Source organism: Colossoma macropomum, unplaced genomic scaffold, assembly GCF_904425465.1.
Source record: "Colossoma macropomum unplaced genomic scaffold, Colossoma_macropomum, whole genome shotgun sequence".
NCBI lineage: Eukaryota > Metazoa > Chordata > Actinopteri > Characiformes > Serrasalmidae > Colossoma > Colossoma macropomum.
The window spans coordinates 32,283,988-32,298,890 of NW_023494799.1; the positions used below are offsets into that span (position 1 = coordinate 32,283,988).

General features: G+C 38.8%; 1 protein-coding gene across 3 annotated transcripts; it reads right to left on the minus strand.

The window, feature by feature from the left end:
- Positions 1-6,308: 6,308 nt before the first annotated feature.
- vipb (vasoactive intestinal peptide b) lies at positions 6,309-10,875 on the minus strand. 3 transcript variants are annotated; one of them, XM_036586585.1, is made up of 7 exons: positions 10,757-10,875; positions 9,925-10,042; positions 9,691-9,795; positions 9,447-9,551; positions 7,653-7,784; positions 6,861-6,966; positions 6,309-6,621 (listed from the first exon to the last, which is right to left on the minus strand). In XM_036586585.1, the coding sequence occupies exons 2-7, from the start codon at positions 10,038-10,040 to the stop codon at positions 6,613-6,615; spliced, it is 573 nt and encodes a 190-aa protein (XP_036442478.1). In that variant the 5' UTR covers positions 10,041-10,042; positions 10,757-10,875; the 3' UTR covers positions 6,309-6,612. The 3 variants fall into 3 exon arrangements, with proteins under 3 accessions (XP_036442478.1, XP_036442476.1, XP_036442477.1); XM_036586583.1 differs by having other exon boundaries at positions 9,691-9,798; XM_036586584.1 differs by having other exon boundaries at positions 6,840-6,966; positions 9,691-9,798.
- Positions 10,876-14,903: the final 4,028 nt, after the last annotated feature.

Genomic DNA, 14,903 nt, shown 5'->3' on the forward strand with positions numbered 1-14,903 from the left:
TATCACTGCAGTGCTGAGAATGATCCACTACTCAAATAGTACCTGCTCTGTGGTGGTCCTGTGGGGGTCCTGACCACTGAAGAACAGGATGAAAGGGGGCTAACAGAATATGCAGAGAAACAGATGGACTACAGTCTGTAATTGTAGAACTACAAAGTGCTCCTATATGGCAAGTCGATACATGTAGAAACTTTAGCAATGCTTGACATATTGCATCAAACTCAGAAAAGTGAGGAAAGGTGTTTTTTCCATGATATGGGCCCTTTAATACATGTCCAGAGAACACATGACCTTGTCTGTCTCTCTTGGAACATTTCCCTAATTAAGGAGTGGAACAGATAGCCATTGGAATTCCCAGGTCCTGCAGTTGATTGTGCTTTTATTCCACACTAATTTAAACATGCAAACTCTTGCCGGTTTGTATTGTTAAGACTAATTATTAGATGACCTGCACACCTTTCCTCTTCCTTCCTACAACCCTGTTGACTGGAGTCTAGGAGTTCATATTCACTCTGGACTTTTGAACTTGGTTCTGAGCAGCTGCTGAGTTGCTCTGACCTGAGACTGTATAGATAAACATGTTCATCAGTAAGGACTGTGATATCTGTGCTATCTGTGTATGACGGTGAATGACATAGGCAGGTTCCTCTTGCTCTGTAAAACGCCAAACAGTGGAGGAATCTTGCCAGGTTGGGCCTCCCTTCCTATCATCCTTGATTGCTGCTGATGCAGCGTGTTTTATTTTCATTTGAGAAGAGAATGGACTTTCGTCTTTTGATACTTCTCCCTGCAGACCTCTTGACGCTTGGGATGGTCTCCTGGATGGGGTAGCAAGACAAAGTGAATGGGATGTAACCACAGTGCCCTTCCCCTTTTCTCCCAAAACAGCACAATCCAAACACACCTACCTACTGAAATGATTTGGAATGAACACAAGGACCAATGTTACATACTAATGCCTTGTTGCCATAAACAGTGCTAAATCAAAGATTTTTTAAATAAAAGAATTGAGTATAGTATGTAAAAATTGGTTTATGTAATAAGCTTCAAAACGCACCACACTTTTCCCAGTCCATACAGTCCATGTCTGGACAGTAAACTTAAAAAGCCCATTTTGAGTTATTTTTGTGGTTTACTTTCAGTCTATGAAAGTTTAACCCCACCCGTTCATGTTGGAGTATTTCAGCCAGTCTGCTTTTTAAAAGGACAATACAGACTTCTCATTTACACCAATCAGAACAGAGATCATTTACATATATTGGCCTTAAAGGCACAGTAACAATAACATACTAAAAGTACAAACCATGTAAAAATAAATTATGACTGTTTTTGGTACATAAGTGGACTTCAATGAAAAAAAATGCAGGATAATATAGATCTTCAAATCTTTTCAGCCTCACCATGCATGCTTCTGCACAGACAGACCACAAGGGGGAGTTAAGCTCCTCCAGCTTGTTGTGTAACTGGGAATAGAGGTTGTGAGTCAGCACAGGTTTCATGAGTTTTGATGCACCTTGGTGCAGTATCACCACCTGTGGCAGTGTGGAAATCCCACCAACAAAGCCCTGCTAATCTCCTTAGAAAGCTCCACAGGCCACTCAATGTAATTATGAATAACAATCAAACAGAATATCAGCTGTATTGGGCGCTGATATTTTTTCCAACTGTAAAATAACATGTAGTTATGTTCTAACTGAAGTTTGGGGGAGAATCGTGCCTGAAACCCCTCCTTCTTCCAATCTAACATTACTATAAATTCACATCCTCACCTTCCGTTCCGGTGATGAAGGGTTCATAATTCCCACCACCACCACATCTCCTCCCTGTTTCTCAGTCATACTACAGCTGTGTTGTTCTGGCCTTCTAGCTACAGGCAGAAGCTGCCCAGAACTCCAGCTCAAGTTCTCAGAGTTCTCAGTTGTTGTTGTTGTTGTTTTTTTGTTTTTTTTGCAGTTGTAAAAAATAATTTATGTGAGGTTTTTTGGAGCTCTTTCTTAAAAAGTTTAGAAATACAATCAAAACGTACCAGACACTCTCAGGTCCATACAGTCCATATATGTAAACACGAGCATGCAAAAACAAGCTGTTTTGAATTCATTGTTTTTGTGATGTCGTGAAAATCAACTTTTTTACATATATCCACTTATTAAGCTTACAGTTTAACCCCACCCATTGAAACTGAGGTTATAAGGAGTGTTTTATCCTTGAATGCTTTTTGGATGAGGCTAATCAGAACAGAGGTAATTCACAAAGATCAGTCTTAAGCCACAGTAACAAAAACCACCTGTTTAATTCAAAGTTGAAAAACAGTCATGTAAAAAATGAATTATAATTTGTGTTTGTTTAGCGAACATTATAAAAATATAGGAAAAAAAGTAGTACATGAGCCCTTTAAGGTTCTTAAAAAGAGGCTTGGTCAGTAATGGTGTAAACCTCTGACCTCACAGTGCTTAAGGTTAATTGTGATTGTTTAGAAAAAGTTTCAATGAATCATGAATTCACTTGTTGATATGATTCACAGTCATTTTGAAAATACATGTGTGCCTGAAGAGACCTTTATACAGTTGATCATAATCACTTAGAACATTTCAAAATTCATGCAGGTGAATCATCACGTTCAGATCTCTTGAGGTGTAATAATTACATTCTTTCTCACTGAGGTATGATGTCTGCTAAAATCATGTGTCATAGTTGCTCTGTGTCATGCTTATCTTACTTGTTTATCTTTCAAATTAAGGATGAAACCAGCTTTCAGTTTCTTGATGTTCCAAAGTCAAAGTCAAAGTCATCCGTCATTAGTTGTAAGTGAGCCAGAATAAGCAAGCATTCAGGTATTCAGGGTGATGGCTAGATATTTCGCCCTCTGCTGGCAGAGGACCGCTACTGCGTATATAAGTAAATGTACATGGAATGAGCTGAGAGAGAAAGAGAGAAAGCACGCAGGGCTTTTTACGCAATCAAACGACAAATTCACTTTCAAATACCAATTCAAATCTGGCTTAAATTATTCCAATCAGTTATAGAACCAATTCTCCTATATGGCAGTGAGGTATGGGGGCCACTCTCAATCTAAACTTTGACCTCTGGGACAAACACCCAGTAGAAATCATGCACACTGAATTCTGTAAAAATATCCCGCAAGTGCACAGGAAAACAACAAACAACGCCTGCAGAGCTGAATTAGGCCAATTTCCGCTACTGCTCAAAATCCAAAAAAGAACCATTAAATATTGGCTACATCTAAAACACAGTGACCCCCATTCTTATCACTACAAAGCCCTGCAATACCAAGAGCTGAGCAAAAAGAAGAGCCCCCTCACACAGCTGGTCCTGACGCTGAGTTCACTAACACACACTAACATTGTTCCCCGTCAGGACCAGCCTGTAATACACACAACCAGACCAAACCACATTATAACACTCCAAAAACAAAACTACATCACCCATTGGAAAACACAGACACATGCACAGAGCAAAATGCAGTGCTATCTGGCCCTAAACCGTCAGTACACTGTAGCGGAGTACCTGAACACAGTGACTGACACTATATATAGAACCACGCTGACAAAGTACAGACTCAGTGACCACAGCCTGGCCGTGCAGACCGGCCGCTATAAGAGATCCTGGCTGCCTAAAGAGCTGAGACTCTGCCAGCAGTGCAACAGTAACACTGTAGAGACAGAGCTGCACTTCCTCACTGAATGTAGCAAATATAATACACTACAGAACATTTATTTTACTAAACTTGAGAAGATTCACCCCCAATTTAGCCGCCTCAGTAACAATGAGAAGCTGCCCATCCTGCTAGGAGAGAGGAGAGAGAGCAGCGCCTTAGCAGCACGATACATATCTGCCTGCCACAATATGAGGGACAGTGAGTGACCCACCCAAATACAGCGCACACACACACACACACACACAAACTGCCCTGTTTGTAATTTTCATGCATCTATTTAAATCTCTATTATTTATTTTTATTTTTTTTTTTTCCTCTTAATTTTCTCTACAACTCAATTCCAAACTATTATTTTATAGTTCTTTAATGTGATTCTTTTAGAATTATTATTTTTATATCAAATGCAGTTAAGAGTTTGTATACTCTGTTCTAAATGTTCTCTTTTCTTGGTCCTTTTTGACAATGCTTTGGCAATACTGTAGCTGAATATGGTCATGCCAATAAAGCTTATTGAACTGAATAGAAGGTAGGGATGCCAATTTTTTTGTCTTGGGTTCAGTGCTTGTGGTAGGTCAAAGAACAAAAAGACAAAGCAATATACATTATATTACACTATATTTTGATGCTAATATACTTCAAAAACACAAAAGGAAATAACAAACTATATATAAAATAAAAATAAGCTCCCCAAAAAATTAGTCACCTTGCGTGTTCGAGGTGGTAGTAACTTCAGGCTCCTGCAGATGGTGTCGCACGAGGATGATCAGGCTATAAATACCCACAGGGTAAATGACTGGATTCATAGATTGAGAAGAGGTGGTACAGTGCAGTGAATGTCTCGTTCAACGTGTGGAAAATGGGTTGCAAAGCAGATGTTAATGATTGGCTAAAAGAAGTGTTTGTATTTGGACGTGCCAAAGGCCATAGCGAAAAGGAGGTAGCTGAATATGCAGGTGAATCTAAGCGTATGGTCATACGGGTCCGACCGGCAGTGGCAAAAATCCCAGTCTACAGAAAATTCTCGCCAGAATTGTGGCCAAAAAATGAAACTGATGGACAGGGACCACCAGCGTGTTTCTCAGCGTGAATAAAAATCGCTTCTCTGCGGAGTGCTCTTTCAGAAATTGGTTGTGAAGGACCTGCGTTGACTTCTAGAAGCAATTCTTGCCTGGAAGCAAAGCAATTTTTATTCACAAGCTCCCCAGATAAAAATTTTCACCACCTTAAACTTGCAAGGTGACTGATTTTTTGTTTGGGAAGCTTACGTGTGTGTTCTCTCACTGGGTGAAGACGTGGGGTCAGGGGAATGTTCTAGTGGACCATACTAAGCAGCCTTTGGGCTGCCTTTTGGCTGCGAGCCACACTTTTGGGCAGTTCTGGTCTAAGAGCTTTAATCATATTAACTGATAGCAGACTGCAGGGAGGTAATAAAGTTCAATGTAGGTAACTTGATAAGACACAAAATGCATTATGACGACGAATAGAAGAACCTTTTTCCGAGCAGCATGACATAAACAGGCTCTGCAAAAGGTGCTGTGCTTATGTTATCTTAGCTTGTGTAAATGATGCAGTCATTGCTTTGCTGTGATGATAACTCCCTACAGCTGTAGGCCAGCTGGTGCTCCACTTGAGCATATTTTACTGACTGCTTTGTCCAGTCTGATGGTTAGTCATTTTCTGCTTTCTTGTCAGGTGCTCAGTAAACTGAAAGCAAATGTTATTGTGCCAGAACGACACCCACAGGATGGAGTGACGCACATTCTGCATTTTTTTCAGCCTCCAGGACATCACTCACTCCAAACCAGATCCAGCTCCACACTCTCCATATAACATCAGGACAAGGGGTACAGGTGAAATGCAAGCCTCCACTCTAAAAGGGAAAGTCGACTGATTTTTCTAAACCTCTGGTGGTTTGGTGTGAAATTCTCCTTTCTAGAGAAACTTACGGAGTTAGAATTGTTCACAGTGGTGGTGATAGGAACCAGACGTCTGAAACATTTAATGCATCTAAAAGCTCCCATCTAGAAAGTTGTTATGAAATGAAATTATAGCAAAAGTACTACGACAAGGTTTTCACCCAAAATGTACACACAAAGATACATGGAGGGTGTTGTAGAGCAAAATAGTCCTCAAAGAGTGCTTATTTTTTCAGCATTACCACCATTTCACCACTATTTTACCATAATTAACATTACATATAGATACCCAGAGCATGTGTAGGTTCAATGGTGGTTTTGTATAGTAAATAGAAAGTGTTTAGACATCACGACCCCTGGTTCCATCATCACCACTGTAAAGGAATCAGAGTCTGTAAGAATCTCTATAATGAACCATTTCACATCTAACCATTCAGAACGACTTTGTTTGCATCTCAGCAGAAATATAGAAGGGCCAAAGGAGTTCCATAACAATGCCATGCAAGATCCACTTCTGGTTCAAGAACCTTTCAACAGAGGCATGTGAGTGTGAAGAAGTTTAAAGAGCATAATACTAAAGTAAACATTTCTCTGAGGAAAGTACATCCAATCCAAGAACCACTGAGGAACCTTCATTTTTAAGACTGCATTCTGCTTTTCTGCATAGGAGCACCTTTGTTAATGCAATACATTGAAAAACTGCACTAAACAAACTATTTTACAAATTTTTACTCATTTTTATTGTGTAATTTGTTGATATCAGCAGTCAAAATATAGCTCTTTTATGAACAGATAAAACAATATTTAGCTTTATCACACAAACAACATAGATTTGAATACCATTTTTAGTGTTTTTATAATACAGATGTTCACTTATTTCAGTACTGTATGTTCATATAATAGAATACTGCATGTTTTATGGTAATCGGTTGCGATATTGAAGGTCCCAGAATAAATAAATAATAAATAGACTTAGATAGAGAAGGTCTTGAAAGCTTGAAATGATGCAGCCATCATCACCTAGAGTTCCTGGAAAGAAAGCAGCAGGAAAGATTGATTAATATCAGTTTATTAATAAAGTAACACACAGAAAAAATATTTACAATTTGAATCTCACAAAGAAGGAGTGATAGAGGAGAAGAAGAAGTGTGTGTCAGATTTAACCTCTCCCCCCATCACCTATGAAACAGCTTCTTCAGAACATCATGCTGATAGAAACAGAACTCAAGTAGTTTTAAATGACTAACTCTGGAGGAAAGCGATCATACTAGTGGGAGCTGCTGGAGGAGCTGGTCAACAGGGTCCTCAAAACTCTGCTGTAAGGAGTTTTCAGTGCTTTTGGACTGGTTAGGCATGGTTAGAGCATCTTCTGGGCTGTGATAGCACACGAGAAGTGTGTTAGAAAGCTGAAAACCTTTAAAGTGATGATTCGACCAAAAATCAATTTAGTGCAATCTTCTTCTCATGCCAGTTGTAGTTGATCAGCCAGGAAAAGTTTGATTCTTTAGTTTTGCACTGGAGCTACAAGGCCAAAGCTATTAACATGTAATGGAAGCTTATAGCCACCCTTTAGCATTGTACATGCCTAAATCTGTATGTACTGGCCTAAAACAGCAATGTGTTGTTACATAATCTAAAATAAATCTGCTTATTAAGTTTTTGACACTGTATAACACACAGTTATCAATAAAAATAAACAGAAGTCCAGACACTATTCAGTTTTTAAGCTACTGCTACTACTGATTTTAGCTATGCAATGTACTTTTGTCCATTTTTAATATTATGTCACTCAGCTTGCAGCTTAATGCTTTGAGGCTGGTGTTTGGTGATTTATGCTGTAGGTTTTACTATGCTAAACTTGTCTGGCTAATCAACTACATTTGAGGTACATTATGTAATAAAAAAGCATGTAAATTGGATTTTTGGCCAAACTTTTATGTTAAGAAAGCCATTAAGAAAGCCTAGCAATCCTCAGAACATGCATGCAAGTCATCCACATGCACACAGAGGCACTGGCAGTGCAGGCAGGACAAAAAGCTTGTCTGACTTAAATCTCCTACCTCCTCTTTCCTGCTAAAACCGAGTTGAGATATTTCTTGGCCGCCATCTGTTTGCGGAAGCGGCTGTAGTTGTCTGTGAAAACTGCGTCCGAGTGGCGTTTCATCCGCAGCTGCTCCGCGCCCAGCTCATCACTGCGGGGTGGCCACATTACGGCCAGAGGATAGCATTAGTGACCCTCCATCTACTGGAGTTTATCTTAATTCACTTAGTCATCATTAAGTGTTTTTACAGTTTTATAGCTAAATAGTTCAACAGTCAATAGATAGTTATCATTTCAATAAACATTGACAATCCTAAGATCATTGATATTTATGGAAATGTAATACAACAGTCTGTTCTAGAATATAATATTCTACCACTGTCAATAGGAAAATTCACATTTCTGCAAATATTGATCATTTGATAAAGATTACTGACAAGGGTTTCACGCATTATAGACCACTTTCACAAACTTTTTTCATGATTATACATTGTTGGGAGCGCATGTCACACATGCAAGAAATATCAACACTGCTTTATGATTGATACCATCTTGACTAGAGAAATGGAAACATGTTTTCCATCATAGGTCAGCTGATATTCTTTTCAGGAATAAGTTATATCTAAGATGTTACAAATGGTTGTACAGCTCTTCTAATATGAACTGTCTGTTTATTCTGTCTAGTAATCAATGCGTAATATACATTAAAACAGCCAATGGAAAACTGACATGTCTTTGAATGTGGACTATTCTATAAATACTACTGACAGATACCTGCCAATATAATACTCAATAGATCATTTATATTAATGTAAATACTGACTATTCTAAAATGATATTTGGCATTTCTATAAATATTGACTGTTCTATAAAGATAACTGTCATTTTTGTATAGATGATTATAGATGTGTATAGTTGATTATTTTATAGAGGTACTTGCTGTTTCTGTAATTACTTTATTAATATTATGTGAATATAATTAACATTTGTATAGATATTGATTATTCTATGAAGATTATTGACATTTCTATAATTACTCAGTAGAATATAAAGCTCATTGACATTTACATAGATGGTGATTATTCTATAAAGATTATTGACATTTCTATAATTACACAATAGGATATTGTGATGATTGACATTTATAAAGATATTGATTGTTCCATAAAATCTATGGACATTTCTATAATTACACAATAGGATATCAAGATAATTGACATTTATAAAGATACTGATTATTCTATAAAGTTTATGGACGTTTCTGTAATTAATCAATATCAGTCAAATGCATTTTGTTTTTACTATAAAGATAACTGACGGTTTTATGTTTACTAACTATGTTATAAAGACTACATTTCTTCAAGGGTCCTTTAGTAAATTCAATGGTTCTATGTGGAACCATGAGCTCTACATAGAACAATTTCATGCTTAAATTGTTCTTCAGATGGATGGAGAATGTGTCTATGGTTCTGTGTAAAACCTTTTAGAAAATGGCTCTATCTAGCACCAAAAAGGGTTCAATTTTAACAATAGAAGAACCTATTTGGCACCATATGGAACCAGAAAAGGTACTAAGTAGACCCATACACAACACGTTTTCCATCAGCCTGAAGAATCATTCAATGTTTTCTGTACAGTGATCTACTCAGCAAAGCTTCCTACACTGAAAATAAAACTGGACATGATTAAACTGTGTCAAGTGGTTGCAAATGAATAAAATGTATTACAAGAACATAATAATAATAATAATAATAATAATAATAATAATTGCCAAAGCAAGTGAACAGAACTCTTGTAAACACTGAGTCTTTACCTGACTCGCTTTGCTAGTAAGGACTCCAGGTACTCTTTGGCAGAGAGCTGTCCGAGCAGTTTGCTGTATCCGCTTGTGAAAAGTCCATCCGCGTGTCTTGATGGTCTGCAGGAGGTAATAATACAGGTGACGCGCGCGCTACCGGCTCTCTTTCTCAGCTGAAAATAAAGGAGCTAAAATATAAACACGGTTGATTGAAACACCGTGACGTCACACTGCGTTTTGGTGCTCGTGGGTGCTGTACCTTTCCACCGTGTTGGCGATTTCATACAGAAGTTTATACATTTCCACGTCCTGGGACGGGTCGCTCGGCCAGGCTGCGTCTCCATCGCCGTTCAGCGTCCCAGACCTGCTGTGGGAGAAAACGCACCACAGGTCAGTCTTCACACGGCAGAACGGGCTATTGTCCAATAGAACAAGTGGAAAGAAGAAAACCATTGACCAGTACGAACTCTGAGCGTCTGAAACAGCGTCTCACCTTATGGCTGAGTATGTGGTGATCGCTGGAAGAGCTGCTGACCTGCAGCACAGCACGGAGAAGATGACCACGAGGAGGAACTGACAGCTGCTCGCTGATGCCATAGCTTTCTTCATATCTAATGAAAAAAAGAAGGTCTCCAGCAAAAACCAGTGCAGACTAAAGGTTCTGCTTGGAACCAAGAGTTCTACATGGAACGATTTCATGCTTAAATTGTTCTTCAGATGGATGGAGCATGTGTCTATGGTTCTGTATGAAACCTTTTAGAAAATGGCTGTATCTAGCACCAAAAGTGGTTCAATTGTAACAATAGAAGAACCTTTTTTGGCACCATATGGAACCAGAAAAGGTCCTATGTAGATCCATATACAACGCGTTCTCCATCAGCCCCAAACAGTTTACTCTCCAGAGAACCACTAAAGCATGAAATGGTTCTATATGGAACTCATGGTTCTAGGTAGAACTGTTGCCGTTACTGAAGAACCTTTAAAGAACCATCATTTTTAAGAATGTAGGTGATATGCATTAGCCTCACGTGCTATTACTGGCTCTGCACTATTAAAAATAAACGTTTGGAGCGATGCCACTTTTGGTTCCATAGAGAACCTGTCAAAGATGAAAACCCTTCTGAAGTTTTTGAAGCTCCACATAACGTGAAGTTCCTACACCAATTAGAGCTTTTTCTCTAGACTTGTGCGTTCAAGCCAGGAACCATTTAGGAACCTTTATTTTTGAGCCAAACACACGTCTGACCAAGATCTGACCACAAAGTCTCCTGTTAAGGATGAAAAAAGCCCATAAGGTTTTCCAAGCGTAATAATGTGCAACTCACTCTGTTGGTGGTACCTGAAGCCACAGGCGCTGTCCAAGGTGCTGAAGCGCGCGCGTCCCGTGAAAACGAGTGAGTTCTGTCGCTTTACGCAATGCTGCTCGTCTCAGTGTCTCTCTCTCTTCTCACTCCTCGGTTTTATACCACGGATCATTCGTTTTTCTTAGAGTGCTGTCTGCGTCATGTGCGGTGGTCTGTGAGAGTCACGTGGTTATATTGCATTACATTAAACAATGCATACCACAGCTGACTCACTTTTACGTGTAGCCACAAGGGAGTCCGTTTAGTCATACTTTCTCAGAAATAATTCTGAAAAACTTGGTTCAGAGTTCCACGGTACTGAACAAGCAAAATACTTTAATATGTGCAGCTTAAAATAGATTGATTTACTGACTTTAATGCCAGTTGACAAGATTTCAGAGTTCCACAGTAATCATCAGCATGGCACTCAAATACTCATTAGAGATGGTTCAAGGTTTGGTGCTCTAAACAAACATTATGCAGTGCTTCTGCGGTACTGTTTGAATACACTGCCATTCTTGGTTTTATCCAAAGTGCTCTTTGGAACCCATCATCACTTTAGCTTCAGATTTGCTCCGTCACGCTTCTACGTTCACCCTTGTTACCCAGGTCAGTTTTTTTTTTCTGTTTATTGTCTGATATCAGATTTTTTTTATCACAGGACACGCATTCATCATCATCCTCATTAGATTCAGAAACTTATGATGGGGTGGAGGTTGTGTCATGGTCATTACAAGCAACAGCCCATGCGCAAAACCATCTCCCTGAGCGCATTGGTGCACAGGGTCAATCAGATTACAGCATTCTGCATGTCCACTAATCTCATTCTGCCGCACATTTTCATCTACTGTACATCAGGCCAATGAGTAAGCCAATTCAGAAACTTCAACCGAGACCCAGAACATAAACGCTGGGGAAAAAGTTAGTTTTCTTTACGCAGTCACTACACAGAGGCTTCTCTCTAATGCTTCAAATGAGAAATGATGTAATTGTTCCTATGTCCAAGTTCACCATGACCTACAAGGGTAGCAACCATTATAAATCATGTGTACAGCATAAGCTACTTGTTCTTTGAACATTGTACAAAGACTAAAATCCTTTAAAAGTAATATTAAAGTAATTGTCTGCACTGTCAAGAAAAAACAGGTATATTTGTGTTAATCAATGCACAAACAATATAAATATACCTCCAAATGTAATGTCTTTTAGGTCTGTCTGCGTACCTTAAGTAAGGTATGCTACGTTCACTTTCCCATGGGAAAGGGGCTTACTTTTTCATAATCTAATGTTTCAAATGGAAAAATAAGTCAAGACAAGATACATGGTACAATTATGTTCCCTCACTAAAATACTGAAGATGTACCCTTGAGGGTCCCACCTCAGTGATGTGAGGGGTACCACCCCACCCTCAGTTTAGTACCTTTTTTTCTGTGAGTGGGGTGCAAATTTGGTCTAACGAATGTAGGGGGTGTCCAATGTGATCATTCTTTATAGAAGTAGGTGAAGGTAGCGTCAGGAGTCATTGCCCAAGAACTCTTATGGTATAGTGTAGAGAAGAGTTTCTCAACCAGCAGGTCAACGACCATAAATGGGTCACGAAGCACTCCTTGGTGGTCCTTGGACCTATACTGAGGGGGGCCAGTAGTCCGTAGTGGGCCTGTGATTGCACTGTCATAAAAGAATAACTGACTTAAAAATAAAAAAGAAATATAAAATCTTTTCAGTCAGCAAAATTAATACAAGTCCTACAATAACAGCACAAAGGCAGCTTCGTCAATGTTTTTGCCCTTTTTCCTCTAGAAACACCTGACCTATAAAGTGTCCACTCGCACTAATATTCTGCTGATATTTTATGTTCACTGATACATGTCACATATTGCAAGGGTAGGCACCCAAAAACATCAGTCTGTTGAAAATTTTCCCAAAATTACATTTTTAAGTAAAAACAATATGTTTTGTTTCCCCTATGGGCCTTCATGCTTTCTAGTGATTAACAGGTGGTCCATCAGGTGGAAAAGGTTGAGAACCCCTGGTGTAGAGTGCTTTCTCAGGTGGGAAATTGAACCCCAGTTTGCATCATGGAGGGTGTTAACCACTATACTATACCAATAGCATATATAAACTGGGTAAACAAAGTATACAGAGTTACCATATTTGCATGTTTTCAAATGCTTTAGATGTCAAAATCAAAACAAAAACAAGTTAGTTAACAGAAATTCCATATTGTCACTGTCCAAAAAAAACATGTATCTCCAAAATAGTAACTTTACAGAAGAAGGCACCTTTCAATTTTAATTAAGTTCGAACGATGGAGATCCTTTTTTTAATGACACTGTAGTGTAGGTAGATAACAATCATGTATTGTTAATACAAATGAAAGGTACTGAAGTCAACCCCTAACAATCCCAGGGTTATTACATACCGAGACTTATTATTCAGTGACCACAGAGACTTCAATGCAAACGGGCAGAGCTGTTCTTGGTTATAGAAGTGTGTAATAAAGCTTTTAGCCTACCTGGGGGTGCTGAGCATTTAAGGGGTTAACCGTTCAGCAACCTGCTTCACTAAGTGCTGCTGCACACTGATTGAGACTCTTTGGCACAGCTCAGTGTGCGTGCAGTGTGTTTGTATTTACGCAGTTGGCCTCTGTTTCATTGTAATGTGATTGGTGTGGGAGACTTAATGGGAAATGTTATCAGTAACATAAGCTGTGTATTTTTTTCGACAACCATCCTGCTACCCTGCAAAAATGATCTAATGTAATGTCAAAACGTCAGTGTGTGATAGACATATCCACAAAGCAGAGTTCAAATTCTAGCGTGGCTAGGATGTTTAGAATGGAGCGGCCAGGTTACACCCAGAGATTTTATGGAATGACATGCTGCCAGGAAAAAAGTGCTACTGTATTAAAATGATGTTAAAAGTGATGCATTGGTGCTTCTCTGTGCATCATTTCCACATGAATAAAATATTACTTCAGCAGAAGTATTGCCAAAAGTCTGAAAGACAAAACTGTGTTGATGTAATTCATTCAGGAGGAAATCATGTATTTGATTCAAGTAAATTAACACATCACTTTATTTAGGTTGCCCACACTACATGTTATACAGTCTAATGATGAGGAAAGCTAGTCAGACAACGTTGTATAAGGGAACATAATGAGAGAAAAGGCTGACCTAATATTAGTGGAGTAAAAACGTCTTCCACAGATGGACTTTAGCATGATAAACGATTATAGTTGACTAACTTTTGCTAGTTAATTCATCTTAACAGTGCATGGCCTACTAGTTTGAATAGTTTACTGGGTAACACCTGTGCCATTCGTGCTGTAGCCTAAGGGGTTTAATCCCCGCCTGGGCAGCACCCTATGCTTTATCATTAAGAGTCCTTGGGCAAGACTCCTAACACTACTTTTACCTACCTGTGTAAAATGATCAAACTGTAAGTTGCTCTGGATAAGAGCATCTGCCAAATGCCATGGAGGTAAATGCTCAGCAAAATTAGCTTCTCAAAGCAAGATACACTAATTATTAAATGCAGATTCATCAGACTTAACTCCCTGGTGGCAGATTTTCACTGTAAAGAGTAGCAATTCACAAAGAGTAGGTAGGACCACTTTTTCTAGTGATTGCTGAAAGTACATACACACACAGACACACACACACTAACAGCAGGCCATGTAGGAGGAGAACAGAGTGAAGGGACACAGCACCTCCACACTTTTATTCCCCACGGGTTCACCCAACACCACGTGTAATATAAATGTGTGAAGGCACTGAAAATATGTTATTTTATACGTTCTTCACAGAAAATGAGCAAAGGCCAAAGAAATCTGAGGTTGAAATAATAATAAATCACATCACTTTTTCTTTTGGTAAACATTTAAAAATGGGTACCACAGACCCCAACATCACACAAGGGTTAAAGTGTTAGTGAGACAGTGTCCTATTTGGCGCCAATTTTCCTGCAGTAGATAATCTATATTTTCTAACAAGAGAATATCATTATTATTTTTAGACCTCTCAGCCCTAATGTGATTTGCAAATTACGTTTTTTATTAAATCACTTACAATGTCAGATCACTCCTACCCACATAGGCTGCAGTAAAAAAAAGTGTTTTGAATTTACA

Excerpts from the sequence above, each read along its gene's own strand:
- vipb (XM_036586583.1), bottom strand. The coding sequence starts at position 10,040 with ATGAAGAAAGCTATGGCATCAGCGAGCAGCTGTCAGTTCCTCCTCGTG. Across the intron at positions 9,552-9,690 it reads ATCGCCAACACGGTGGAAAG|ACCATCAAGACACGCGGATG; the intron begins GTACAGCACCCA and ends TACCTCCTGCAG. Across the intron at positions 6,967-7,652 it reads GTTTTAGCAGGAAAGAGGAG|CCCAGAAGATGCTCTAACCA; the intron begins GTAGGAGATTTA and ends GTGCTATCACAG.